General features: G+C 33.2%; 1 protein-coding gene across 1 annotated transcript in view; it reads left to right on the forward strand.

Annotated features, from left to right (window-relative positions):
* The window catches only part of KCNT2 (potassium sodium-activated channel subfamily T member 2), a 281,133-nt gene that overhangs the window by 68,502 nt on the left and 197,534 nt on the right, over window positions 1-15,097 (forward strand). The window contains exon 9 of the mRNA XM_027122465.1: window positions 647-741. Coding sequence (XP_026978266.1) covers window positions 647-741 — 95 coding nt within the window. The remainder of the gene's footprint in view (window positions 1-646; window positions 742-15,097) is intronic.

Below are 15,097 nucleotides of genomic sequence, written 5' to 3' on the forward strand. Positions count from 1 at the left end.
CTTTCAAGAAATTTATAACAAATTACATGAGCAGTATTATATATGAGTGCTTGTTTTTTGCATATTAAATAACAGTGGGTATTATTATCTTCAATGTTTTTCAATTGGAAAATAAAATTATATCTTGAATTCACATTTCTCTTAATATGAATGAAATTAATCTAAAAATGTTCATTGGCTATATAATTTTTTATTTTTATGATAAATCACCTGGCATAATTCATGTTATTTTTCCTGATTCAGAGAATGAGATATGGTTGTAGTTTGATCCAGCTATTACTTTCCCCTTAATTGAACATATTATTTTCTGATCTTTTAAAATTAGAATTTTCCACAAGAGAGCATACTCACCGTGGAGGGCTTTTGGGGAGTCAGTGTAACAACTCTACAGATGTTTGTAAGGCGAGTAAACTAAAATTTGGTGCTTTGGTGGTCTCCCATAGTATTATCTTGGTAATATGAATGTTACAGTAAGGTTATATAGACCAAGGCAAAAACGAAAATATGCTGCTATATCCATTTAAAGTATGTGTGTTGAGTATGCACAAGATAGTTGAAATGTAATACATAGTAATAAATGTAACAAAACTCATGAATATGTAGTATCTATCAAAATTTAAAATATGCTTGTTCTGTATTATTTCAGAATGATCTACACAGAGCCATTCAGCGTACACAGTCTGCAATGTTTAATCAAGTTTTGATTTTAATATCTACATTACTATGCCTTATCTTCACCTGGTAAGATCATACATATCAGCATTTTTATTATGTTTTGTTTTAATTATAGTTCTACAAAAACATATAATAAACCACTTTCATTAAGATTTGGCTACAGTAAATGAATAGATAAATATTCACTATAAAAAGTAACGGTCACCTATAGAAATAGAAGTAAAATCCTTACTTCAGTCTTAAGGAAAAAAACAAGAAAGCACGTCAACCATTTGGTATTGATATTTACTGCAGCTCTGAGGTTTTCCTAAATGCTGTAAACAACCAGATCACAAGAATTTGTACTGCAGGCCACAGTTGTCAAACAATAATTTTTCCTTCAAACTGCTGGCATGGGGGTGCCCTCATCTTTCCATAATCTTCAAAGCAGAACTGCTGTTGAGAACACTGTCCCTGCCCATCCCTGTCTGCCTACCCCTCCTCCCCCGATGTTCTCTCAGGCATCCAGGCAGAAAGCGAGGGCAGACAGGACAGTGGGAGGCAACTGGTACATTGCTTTATTATAGAAAACAGTTTTTTTTTTTTTCATGAACTAGTTTTTTATTTTTTTAAACATCTTTATTGGAGTATAATTGCTTTACAATGGTGTGTTAGTTTCTGCTGTATAACAAAGTGAATCAGCTATACATATACATATGTTCCCATATCTCCTCCCTCTCCCATCTCCCTCCCACCCTCCCTATCCTATCATTGTAGGTGGTCACAAAGCACCGAGCTGATCTCCCTGTGCCATGTAGCTGCTTCCCACTAGCTAGCTATTTTACATTTGGTAGTGTATATATGTCCATGCCACTCTCTCACTTTGTCACAGCTTACCCTTCCCCCTCCCCGTGTCCTCAAGTCCATTCTCTACATCTGCGTCTTTATTCCTGTCCTGCCCCTAGGTTCTTCATAACCATTTTTTTTTTTTAGATACCATATATATGTATTAGCATACGGTATTTGTTTTTCTATTTCTGACTTACTTCACTATGTATGACAGACTCTAGGTCCATCCATCTCACTACAAGTAACTCAATTTCGTTTCTTTTTATGGCTGAGTAATATTCCATTGTATATATTGCCACATCTTCTTTTTTTTTGTTTTGTTTTTTTTTTTTGTTTTTTAACATCTTTATTGGAGTATAATTGCTTTACAATGGTATGTTAGTTTCAGCTTCACAACAAAATGAATCAGTTATATATATACATATATTCCCATATCTCTTCCCGCTTGCGTCTCCCTCCCTCCCACCCTCCCTATCCCACCCCTCCAGGCGGTCACAAAGCACCGAGCTGATCTCCCTGTGCTATGCGGCTGCTTCCCACTAGCTATCTACCTTACGTTTGGTAGTGTATATATGTCCATGCCTCTTTATCGCTTTGTCACCGTTTACACTTCCCCCTCCCCATAGCCTCAAGTCCATTCTCTAGTAAGTCTGTGTCTTTATTCCTGTTTCACCCCTAGGTTTTTCATGACATTTTTTTTTTTAAATTCCATATATATGTGTTAGCATACGGTATTTGTCTCTCTCTTTCTGACTTACTTCACTCTGTATGACAGACTCTAGGTCTATCCACCTCATTACAAATAGCTCAATTTCGTCTCTTTTTATGGCTGAGTAATATTCCATTGTATATATGTGCCACGTCTTCTTTATCCATTCCTCTGTCAATGAACACTTAGGTTGCTTCCATGTCCTGACTATTTTGTAAATAGAGTTGCAATGAACATTGTGGTACATGACTCTTTTGGAATTATGGTTTTCTCAGGGTATATGCCCAGTAGTGGGATTGCTGGGTCGTATGGTAGTTCTATTTTTAGTTTTTTAAGGAACCTCCATACTGTTCTCCATAGTGGCTGTATCAATTTACATTCCCACCAAGAGTGCAAGAGGGTTCCCTTTTCTCCACACCCTCTCCAGCGTTTATTGTTTGTAGATTTTTTGATGGTGGCCATTCTGACTGGTGTGAGGTGATACCTCATTGTAGTTATGATTTGCATTTGTCTAATGCTTAGTGATGTTGAGCAGTATTTCTTCTTTTGGAATGAGAAATGATGCACTGCCCATATGGATTCATGCAGAGCCTTACTAGAGAAAAAAAAATGTGAAAATCAAAAAATGAGGTAGAATGATATGTCTGTTTTTCAACTTAATTATGTGTATTTGTGCTCTGACCTGGATTCGACCTACTGAGAAAGAGAAAAAGCTAATTAGGAAGTACTACAATAGGAAGAATGCCTTCATCACTAGTACAATACTATTTTTAGATTAAGGTATAGCTATAGATATATGTATGTAAATATAGTTGTAGGTACAGCAATATAACAACTATTACACCTAAGTAGTATGCAATTAATACCTCTTTTAAATGGATTTGAATATGTTTTATTCCATACTTTTATATTTAAAAAGCAAACATTTTAGGATATTCCATGCCTTTAAACATAAAATACCCCTTTAAAATGGACACAATGCCATCTTATCATTTAATTTTTTTTTACTCTTCACAAATTGTTTTTATTATTTACCTAGTAAATATCTAACTGCATAAATTTGAAATACTAACAGTAATGCCTTCTCTTCTAATGTCACAAAAAGTTCTTAATTTTAAGATACATAATTTAGATAATTTAGGAATTTTCTCATTTTAAGGAAAAGTATTATTTAAAATTAAAATTTTTATATACCTATGCACATGCTACTTTCTCAATTACTGGAAAATTACAAAAAGTAAAATGAATGAGTCTAAATAATAAGGGGGTCTGTTAAAGTAAATTTGCTAAAGAGGTAATTGAAATTTTAATGCAAAAGTAAGGACAGATTATATTTGTATGATAACACTTAGTCCAGTACTTTGGTTCTGGAGGCATCCTCATCACAGTGAACTACCCACAATGGGCTCTCTATTTGCTGTTACTTTCTGCCTATACATCTATTTCTTGAGTAATTTTTATTTTCAAAGGAAACAACTACACAAATTTTGCCACTTTCTTATGCCACAGTGCTCTGCTAGATAAAGGGTTTTCATGATCTATATGTAATTTCTGTTATGCAGTTTATTTGTCACTTTAATCATTTGTGTTTCACTTTTTGTTTTATTTGCAATTATAGTTACTTTGTTATTGTTGTGTGTATGTATGTTTAAACTTTAGACATTTGAGTGGTAGTTTTGACAGATACTATCTAATGTTAAAGCTGTCACCAATACGTGGATATGAGTCTACCTTTTAACGTGCATTTATAATATAGAGTTAGTTTAGGTACATAAAATGTTATTGTTTTTAATCACACGTACTCAATACATTTACATTAATATGTTTTAAAATTATAATATCAAGGATGGAAAAACTGAAGTTTGATTTCTTTGTGTATTCTTCTCTAGCATTACAAGCAAAATGTCTTCATAAATCATGATCATCATAGTAAGGTAGAATAAGTCTTATTCAAATTCACCATTGATGGTTGGGTTACCTACAAGAAAAATATGAACGATGATACATTACTTATGCTGTATCATCAGGCTATTTTACCAAAGAGTTACACTACACATATTATAAAAGACAAATATACACAAAGATACAAGAACTTACACAAATAGAAACATCTAGGTAGTCTGTCCAAGATTGTTCCATCAGCTTAATACTGTTGGAGACAAAGTTTGCTTATATCTTGTTTTCAGCCATTTTCAAAACAGGGTTTCCGTGGTTTAGTATGGCTGCTTTGCTCTTGCCATTACATCCTAACTCCATCCTTAGGAAAGAAGAATATAAGGCACAACCCAGAAATTGTGTGCATAACTTAGGCTAGATTTGGTCATATACCCACACAATAGCTGGAGGGGATCTGCAAAAAATGTAGTCTGTTGGGGCAACAAATACCCAGTTGAATATTATACTATCAAGAAAAAGAAAAATGCGATGCTGTGGAACAATAAGCAGTCTCTGGCAATGATAAGTCATGAACGTTTACATGTACACTGTTTGTTTAAAACTCAAGGCTATACTAATTTGGAGGCCTTGGGCAAATTACTTATTTATCTAGCCTTGTTTTCCACATCATTAAATGAGTACAATATTAATCACCCTATAAGATTTTTGTTGTTTGTGTTTTTTCAAATGAGGATTAAATTGGATATGTTTATAAAATGTCTATCTAGCAGAGGGCATGGCATATGGTGTGAACACTCCAAAAATTTTAATTTCAGAAGTCCTCTTTATACAAGATGATTGAATTATCACGTGAACCTGCAAAAAGAGATTTACTCTAAAATGTTTAAGCATAGTAATTTGTTAATAATACTATGAAACTGAATCAGGATGCCTAAAAATGATTCTAGACAGCAGACAGGGGACTGACTACTTTTTTTTTTCCTTCCAGTTTTATTGGGGAATAATTGACATACAGCATTATACAAATGTAAGGTGTATAGGATAATGATTTGCTTATATACATCATGAAATAATTGCCATGATAAGTTTAGTGACTATCTATCATCTCATATAAATATAAAATAAAAGAAAAAATTTCCTTGTGATGGGAACTCAGGATTTATTCTCTTAACAATTTTCATATATAACAGAGCAGTGTTAATTATATTGATATTAATCCTGATTTACATTACATCCGTGGTACTTATTTATCTTATAACTGGAAGTTTGTACCTTTTGACTGCCATCATCATCCTACAAAGATACTACATTATTATTGACTATATTCCCCATGCTGTACATTTCATTCCCATGACTCATTTATTTTGCAACTGTAAGTTTGTACCTCTTAATTCTCCTCATCTATTTCGTACAGTCCCCAGATCCCCTCCCCTCTGGCAACCACCTGTTTGTTTTCATATATTTGTTTTGTTTTTTTAGATTCCACATATAAGTGAAGTCATACATTATTTGTCTTTCTCTGTCGCACTTAACTTAATACCCTCTGGGTTCAGCCATGTTGCCACAAATGGCAAGATTTCATTCTTTTTTATGACTGAGTGATATTCCATTATATATATATGTATATATATGTATGTATATATATGTGTGTGTATATATGTACATATTTTTATATGTATATTTGTAAATATGTGTATATATTTGTATCTATGTATGTATAATGGTATATATGTATATATACACACATATATATGTATTCCATTGTGGTGAAATTAGTCATAATTAATTGCTGTTAAGTTGTTTCATAGAGCAAGTCTATCATTGCTTTACCAAATCAGAACTTTTAATACATACATTAAATTTTAAGCCCCAAATGATTCAGGAACTAATATTTGATGAAATGGCTCTGTTGTTCATGGATCTCACAATCTTAATATTACCTGTTTGGAAAGCTGCTGTATGGTTTTAAAATGTATCTTGTCTTCAACATTATGAACATTAAAAAGGACTATCATTAAGCATTCGTCTATAAAAGACACCATGCTCAGTGCCAAACTGAAATAAAAACGAGGCTACTGACCCCTTCCTGTAGGGAATGTGCTCAGAATTGCTTTTCCTGTCATTGTAATGGAATTGGACTAATCTTCCCACATGTCGGCTGTGTGCCCCTCCAGCTCAGTAGTGCACAGTTCCAAGACAGCTGGAAATTGTGATTCAGCCTGTGTCTCTGGAACAAAACAGAGACAACTGGTCCATCTGGTAATTAAGTGCATGACTTTAGCTTAATTATCAGCATATTCTAACCAATAGTAAGTACTCTAATTTATAATGCATTTGGTGTTTCTAATTTTACACTAATAGATTTTTTTTGCACCTACTTTGATTCAAATTTTTTATTTGAATATGTATTACGTATTTTCATATTATTTTGTAGAGTTATAAAGCAAAGAGCTATATTAGGTTAGTGGATATTTTGTGTTTTAGTCCAATGTAAAAAAAATTATTTTACCTCCTCAGTCTTATTTAAGGAGAAAATGAACCTATTTATTTATTGTTTAAAATATGATCTAGTTAAACATTATTAGCATGCTTAATTCAAAAGTACTTGGGATTTTCTTGTGCATCTTTGATTAATACTTATTGAATACTGGATGCTTAAGTTCTTGAACTCAATTTACTGAATTGACTCTTAAGGCAAAGAGCTACTTGGGAAGTGGACAGTGAGAAGCTAAGTACTGTAGTTTGGAGAAAGTATTATAACATATGGTCTAGCAGTATAGCACCATCATGATATTTGATTACTAGTTTTGTTTGGTCACATTTGTTTTGCTTATATTACAAATGAACGACAGAAAGTGCATTTGTCTAAAGATCTGGCAACTGACTAACAGTCCCCAGGCTTGTTTCACACTAGAACAAATAGAAAACTATTTGTCCCAACTCAATTTTGCATATGTGAGCAGCCAAGTTTTAAGCAGTTAATTAACCAAGTAAGCTGAATTCAAATTGAGGAAAAGCAGAATATGGTTATTGAAGATATATAAATAATAATTATGTAATTATTATTAATATAAAAATCTAAGAAACATGGTTTTGAATTAAAATTCTGCAACAAATAAGCAATTTTTGAAATACGACAATAATGTACAGTTATTTTCAAACATCAAATACTGAGAATAATGGCTAACATTTCAAGGGTTTCCTATGTGTTAGGCACTTTTCTGAGCACATGTATTAACTAATTTAACCTTTAACAGCTTATAAGATAAGTTCTATTGTCCTTATTTTATAGATGAAGAAACTTTGAGGCACAAAGTAGTTAAGGAATTTGCAAAAAAAGTAGAACAACTAAGTATATCTATCTTAAATATCCACTTATCTACTGTAAGCTGTGCTAAAACTTCAGGAAAAAATAAAGGCATTACCTACAAATGAATAAGAATCAATCTGATATCCATGTTCTCATCTGAGTTAAAAGTTTCTAAAACACAGTTCACAAGTTTCCAAGAAAAATTGATTTAGAACCTAAACTTTAATAGAATTTAAGCCCTCACTGAATTATGAGGATAATGTAGTTATTTTCAGATATACAAGAACTTAGAAAGTATGCTACCTATGTAGTATTAAACATGTATTACAAAAATAAGAAAAAAAAAGGTAAAGGAAAAAAAAATACGTTATGAGAAGCAGTGGTATATGCAACAGCTACTCATTGGATCCGGCTCTGGGAAACCCCATCTCACACTTCATTTTATCAGAAGTGTAGTTGAAGATTTATCCAAGCAGAGGCAGAGACCTCATTTTTATTGTCCGTGGTGAAGACACCTAGCCAAGGGAGGTTTCCACTTAGCAGCTGGGGTAAAGGTGTGAGAGAAAGCCAGTTGTCATACTACACTAATTGAGAATCAACGACTTCTGATGGTCTTTAGGAGAATAATAGTTCTGCAGGAAAGGCTCTGTGACATTGGTTTTATACCACTCAAGATGGTCAGTTATGTATGAAAGCCATCAACTGATAACCTCAAAAATGAATACACGTAGGGAGTGTGACACATGTGAGGTCTCCTTGAAAAAATTACCTTAGGACAAAATCTACAAAATTAAGAAATAAAATTAAGGAAAATAAAGAAGTCTTGATAAAAGATTTGAGGTAAGAGATAAATCAGTTTACTTGTGGCAGCAGACATGAATGCTCTGTTCCCAAAGAGATCCTAAAATGTCATCATAATAGTAATTACAGTTAATACTTATTTAATGTTTACCTTCTTTGCCAGCCAATTTTTTTATTGCTTTATGTGTAATAAATTGTTTAATTTTGCACAACAACCTTCTATGGTAGGTATTATTCTCATTTTACAGAGAATAAATATAACATTCTTTTAATGTTAAAAGAAACTGAGGCACAGAAAGGTTAGATGGAAAGATAAGCCTTAGTTTATCCAAAGTCTACGATTAGTAAGAAGCAGAGCTCAGATCTGGACCTAGGCAAATTGGTTGGTTCCAGAGCCCACATCCTTAACCTTTGTAATATTATTTGTATGAAGTTCTAGAAGTCATTAACCTAGATATATAAAAATTGTAATCAAACTAAAAACTCAAATAGAATTATGATAATTTGCTCATTTCTATTGTGAATTTTAAATTACTGTTTGAAGTAGGATAATAGTTTAATAAGACATTAAGATGACACTTTCTTCATTTGTAAAGATATTTTGGATTAACTATAGAAAAATATTTTAGCCATTACTTTCTCTTTTGTGTGAATGGTTACTTTAAATTTAGCAAGTTTCTAATCTTTATTTTTTTAGTTTTATCAACAACAAATATGATACGTTTAGATAAAATTACCACATATATACATGATTAAAATCTGTTCAGATTATTTCCACTTACCTGTTCATCTGTCTTTCTATACTTCTATGTTTCTATAGAGATATAGATAAGAATATATCAAGTGATTCTATAAGGATATAGGATTTTTCTTTTAACTTTCTTATACTTTCTGCTATGGTTTAAATTTTCAAAATGAATGTGTGTAAGTTTTTAAAACGAAAGTCACAAAAATTAAGGAATTTAAAAAGAGGCAAAAAAATTTAACACAAAATGCAAAATGTAAGGATCACATTCAATATGACTTGTATGATTAATTTCTTTACATTTGTAAAATGATTCTCATGTTAAGTTTTTTTTTAATCTAAATTCCTCACCTTTCTCTCCTGCTTATCCTTTGAGTCTCGACTTTTAGATTGAAGCTCTTTTATGACGTTTTCTTGAAGTTTATCTGAATTAATGGGAGATGCCCAAGCTTTATGTTTCTCAGTGATGGAAAAAATTATAAAATATATAATGCTTCTTTAATTATCAGTGTTTCCTGCCAAATTTTTATCTTATATAACAAAGTTTCAATTTTCCTTTCTTACCATTTTATGTCCAGTATCTCTTGTGGTTGGAAAATATAAGATGCTTAACAAATGTTTGCGATTGATAGAAAATAACATTCCGGGGTTAAAAATCCCAGGACAATATCCTTATCAACTGAAGATACTTAAATATATTGTAAGCTAAGCATATTCAAACCATATATTCTGAGAATGTTCTTTTAAATGCCTTCTTTTCATTTTTGGTGTCAGGTGATGGAAAGAATCTTTATAATTTAACCTGCTATGCCACTATGGTTTTATGAAGACATTCTAGTCCTGTTCACTTGTCAAAGAGATATAACTGGATAGTAAAACTTCTACAACTTTTTTGGTTAAAAAGAGATGCTCTCTGAAATAATTTTTATAAATTGCATACACATACCTCATAAATAGGAGCTTCCAGATAAGTCAAATTTTGGCTGTTAATTTTGTCTCCATATAACTTCAGAATTTACATCTTGAGAATTTTTCTTTTAATGTTAAAATTTGAGAGAGAAGAACAATGTAATAAAATTACTGAAATTATCACCTCCTATGTGATACTAGAGAGCATTGGGATACATGTACTATCATGCTTTTCTCTTCCCATCATCTCTTAGGATTTTTGTTTGTTTTTTCTTCTACTTCTTTCCTTGATTTCTTTGGTTCCTGAAATCTCACTTTTGTTTCTCCCATCTGATCTAAATCCCAATCCTTTCCTGAAAAGTCTGTTTATCTATTATTTTGAAATAAAGAAAATGCATGTTTGTGCATCAGGGCATAGGGTGGGGTGTGGTCACTTTTCACGAACTACTAAATTGCAGTGTATGTTGACTTCAGATCTGTGGCCTGTGGTATCAGTTACTAACCTTTTTTTGTATAGACATGAAGACAATGACCAGCAGAGTGAGAACTTGCTTTTAACAATAGAAAAATGAGATTTATTATTACTTCAAAAGCAACAATTCTCTCTAGAAAATGTAAAATCCCAACATCTCAAATGATCTTAAATCCAATGGGAATCTTAGGTTTTAGGCAGACATGCTACAGGAAATGAAAATGATTATTTGGAACAATTTAATTGGTATTCATTCAGTAAATACCAAATTGCAAGTTGTGGGTTGATCTGAATGCTAATGTCTGAATTACAAGCATGAAATCAAAGTGTTAGATGCTTTCAGCACAGAATGCCATTGATAATTAAATTTTTCCAGTTAACTCTGCACAGCAATGGGATTCATAGGGAGTGTGTTGATATTTATTTATTTCTGCTATGTGAATTTTTTTTCCCTCTGAAAACATTTCGTTGTACAAATTGACATTTACCAGGTGAAATTTGTGGTGAAAAAGTTTACAGTCTCAATATTTCCTTTCATTCAAATTAATGTTTTCCTTATAAACCTTGCCAAAGCTTAAAAAGCTTGTATAACTCAATGTATAGGTAACATATTAAAAGAAGCACATTTTAAAAAGCACCAATTACAAGTGATTAGAAATTAAGGTGCTTTTGTTATTATATTTATAACCTATTTAAGTAAGCAAATCAATTACGATTTTTCAGTCGTTTTAAAGAGGGTAGCATGAGAGTCTGTATTTTAAATCCTAAATAAATGTTGTTCACATTTTGTTTTAGAATTGTATAACACTAAAATTATTTTGCATGGATCTGTGTCAAAGACAGCACATAAGAATGTTTTGTAAAGAAGCAAAGCTCACAGTAGACTCTTAAATCCAGCACTCTTCATGAATCATTTCAAAAATAAACATTTTTCTAAAAGGCAAATAATAATAAGCTAACATTGAAACTTAAAAAATGTATTTAATTCATGTGAATGTAAATGAAGTATAAGTTTTCAGTGCCTATACTATTTTTCAGTATTGGTTTTTTAATGAAGCAGCCACATATTAACAAAACTCTATATATGTCATTTTAATAAGGTAGGTTGACCTCCTTGCAGGTTGGGGCTGAGATACTTGGTAAGTCTGATGCTGCATCTCTGTAGCTCCAACCATATGTGCATTGGGAGCTTTGTCTTGAACTGCTGCATAAGCCTTCCAAGTGCCCAGGGCCAGGGCCCTGTCTTCTAATTCTAGTTCTTATCATTGTTAAGAGCCCAGGTCCATCACTGCTGTGAATGGTGCAATTTGAGGCCATGACTCACCTGTACTGTCTTACCTGTATTCTCAAGCTGTGAGTGCATTCCCCTCAAGGTCAGGACAAGCCACATACTGATTTATGTTACCTGCTGGCTCCTCCGTAAGAATGGTGTGTGAGACCTTGGCCAAAATAGAGAGCGTTACAACACTTAAGAAATGCTCCATTCTGGTTCAATCTGTGCTGAAACTTTTTCATTTTCTGTGTGCCTTTCGCTCAGGTTGGTCTTAAACACAGTTATTTTCCGTCACTTATTAAGAACTTCTTTAATTTCTATCTTAATGACAGCTGTTGTCATACCAGAGTGACTACAGAGTTGCTTTTTTTCGGTGAGCTCTGAGGTGTGCTTGCTCTTTGGTATAATGGTAAAAATCATAAATTGGAGCAATACAATCCTGGGTTCATGTTATGCCTTTTCCATTGATTAATTCCATGACTATACCTTTAGATCATTTATTGTACACTTATAGATTTGTTAAGAGGGTAGATCTCATGTTAAGTGTTTTACTCCAATATTTAGAAGGGTTAAAAACTGAAATCCAACTGAGTAAATCTGAAGATCAAATTGGCTTTCTTCAACAGTTCATGAATCGGGCGCCAGCCCATCTAGCAAATAGAAAGGAGCTCTGAAGAGCTATAGAAAAGGAAAGGTTTTCAAAGGCAGAAAGAGGGTGGGGAAAGGAAGTTTATTAGCAAAGAGTAGATTGTTTCAGGCAAGGTCACTTTCCCATGGGGGAAGGCAGGCGTCTATCCAGCAGATGACCTCACTAGTGCTGACCAGGTGATTCCAGACTGACTGGTTAAAGAGTACATTCTTGGGAGAGACTAAAATTGCAGTTAAGTTTTGGTTTGCTGATGTGGGGCTCAGCACAAGTGACTCCATTTGGAGCCCATGGTTTCTTTTTTTAACAGAAGTAACACAGTTTTGATGACAAATTGGACGTAAGGTGAGAGAGAAAGGAAAATTGAAGATGGCTTTGAGATTTACATTTTGGGAAACTGACTGAATGTCATGCCATATGTGAGGATAAGGAAATCTGGAAAGGAACATGAAGAGGAAGAAAAAGAGTCCATTCTAGTTGAGACACATTTTAGAAACCTAAGGTAAGGTGTCGAGTAGCCATGTGTCTGTAGGAGCTCAGAGTTTAGGAGAAGGGTGGGGACCAGGTGGTGAATTTGGTAACCGTCAACATATGGATCAGCATTAAAGGCAATGGATTAGAAAAGAGCACCTAGGTACCGAAAAAAAAAAAAAAAAAAAGAGCACCTAGGGAAGAACACAGTAGAAATTCTGATTAAAAACAAAGCAAAACAAAAACCTTAACAGAGTAGGAAGAGAGGATAAATGGCACAATTTACAAGGAGACGGGATCTTCATTTACCTCTGTATCCAAAAGAGGTGGCAGTTAAATATATAAAGTAAAAACTAGTGAAAATGCTAGGAGAACTTGATAAAAATATAATAGCAGCAGACGACTTTAATAAAGAATCATACTCAAGTGGATCCCAGAATACTTCTTATTTTTCACTTCTCCAAACATAGCCCTCTCTATACCATCCAACCAGATGGCTGCCTATTTCAAACCATAGTCAATGTCAGAGCTTTTATAGTACATTTTCATTATAATAAAAGCATTTCTTACCATCAAGCAACAAAGCCTATGCAAAATTCATACATCTTTTTAAAACACCATAAAATCTTTTGTTTTCTCTTTCAAAGTTCCTCCTCATTTTTTCATCTTGTCTTTCCCTTCTCATTAATTCCTTTTCAGTTACTGAACTCCTTAAATTGCTTAGACACTTTTGTGTTTCAACTGACTTTTAGCAGGGTCATGTATCATTGCTGTTCTTCTCACAATTTCCTGTTAGTAAATTCTCTAAGTTATTTTATGTTACAAAATATATAATATTTTACATTTATATTTTATTTAAATAGAGGGTATTGTAATTTACCCTCTTTCTGTGCTTTTGAGTATTTTGATTCAGTGTTGAGAGCCTCATTTCAGCACTGTCTCCTTTCTCTAGACCCATTGCTTATTCTGGTGGTATCTCCTGCCCCAAGGTTATAATAACTTTCACCAACATTTTGCTATGCAAATGGTATACAGAATATTTCTGATTATCCCTAATAATTCAGGCTGATTCAACTACTTAAAATTCTTTCTCATTCCTGTCTATTAGCCCACTGAATTATATTTATTATAGGCCCTTGTTCTACCTTTATATTTAAGTTTCTGGTATTTATTTTTAGGCTTCTCATTTGCTAGCAAATTGATTGTAGGATGTTCTAAATACCTCATTTGAATTTCATATGAGCTTCTTCCCTCTAGTGTGCCAGCTGGGAAGGTGAAAAACCACTTTCAATCCCCTGCTTTATAATTAGCTTTTATATTGACAATTAAAGCACAGTCTTCTTTTCTTCAAGTCAGATATCCCCCAAGTGCTTTAATTTTTCTCTACAGGACTTTCTTGGTTTGTTCGTTTGCCTTTCACTAAATCTTCTCTATTTTCTAATTATATAGTCAAGCAAGACCCAGTGCTGAATAAACACAAAGATCAAGATCATTTATATAAAAGCGTTTTGTAAAGTACATGTAAATGTAAAGTAGTAATTTTCATTGCCATAATTTAGGGGACAGATTTTTAGTTTAACAAAGAAATCGTTCTTCTTAGGCTTTATTTCTCACAGGGACATATGCAGCTCTCTGGAGGGGCTTTAGGTAAAAACAGAAATTCATTGGATTTGAAGGTTTCTTGGTTGTGTCACTTTTTTGCTGTGACTTCAGTTAAATTATAGCTTCTCTGAGGCTTAATTTATTCATTTGTCAAATGGAGACAGAAAAACACTGTATAATCTTCAACAAAAGTTGGAGGCAGTTTTCAAAACAGACATGAAATTGGGTCATTATAACAGAAGTAGAAGAAACAACAAATCAACATAGTAGGGATGAAGTACAAACCTGATATTAAGTTTTAAGACAGCTGAGGTGGGGAGAGAAATGAATTATACTGAGCTCTCATTATCAGAAAAAAGAAAGCACACACATCCCTCAATGTAATTAATGTCCTCTTTCCCTGTTTCCTGCAGAGCTCAGGAACCTCATTCTGTAGGCAGAATGATACAGAGACAATATAGAAGGGTAGATGCACAATGTATATTATTTTTACAAAAATTTACATAATGGAAAGATAGCATTGGTTTTCTGCTTATTGGCTTAGTGTTCTACTAAGCCCCCATGACAGCCTTATGACACTCTGAGGTATGCATTGTATCCCTAGTTTGGAGAGGAGACCAATAAGGGCAGAGGAAAGAGTTAAGGAGTTTTGGAAGTAAGTGGGGCTCCAGGAGTGAGCTCAGATTTGTTTGATCATGACCTGTCATCTTTTCTATGCATATGAGGCCTTAACAGGTGCGTGAAAGCAATTCTTTCAGGA

The sequence above is a fragment of the Aethalodelphis obliquidens genome, unplaced genomic scaffold (genome assembly GCF_003676395.1).
Source record: "Aethalodelphis obliquidens isolate GAN/ISIS:26980383/991018 unplaced genomic scaffold, ASM367639v1 scaffold24, whole genome shotgun sequence".
Lineage (NCBI taxonomy): Eukaryota > Metazoa > Chordata > Mammalia > Artiodactyla > Delphinidae > Aethalodelphis > Aethalodelphis obliquidens.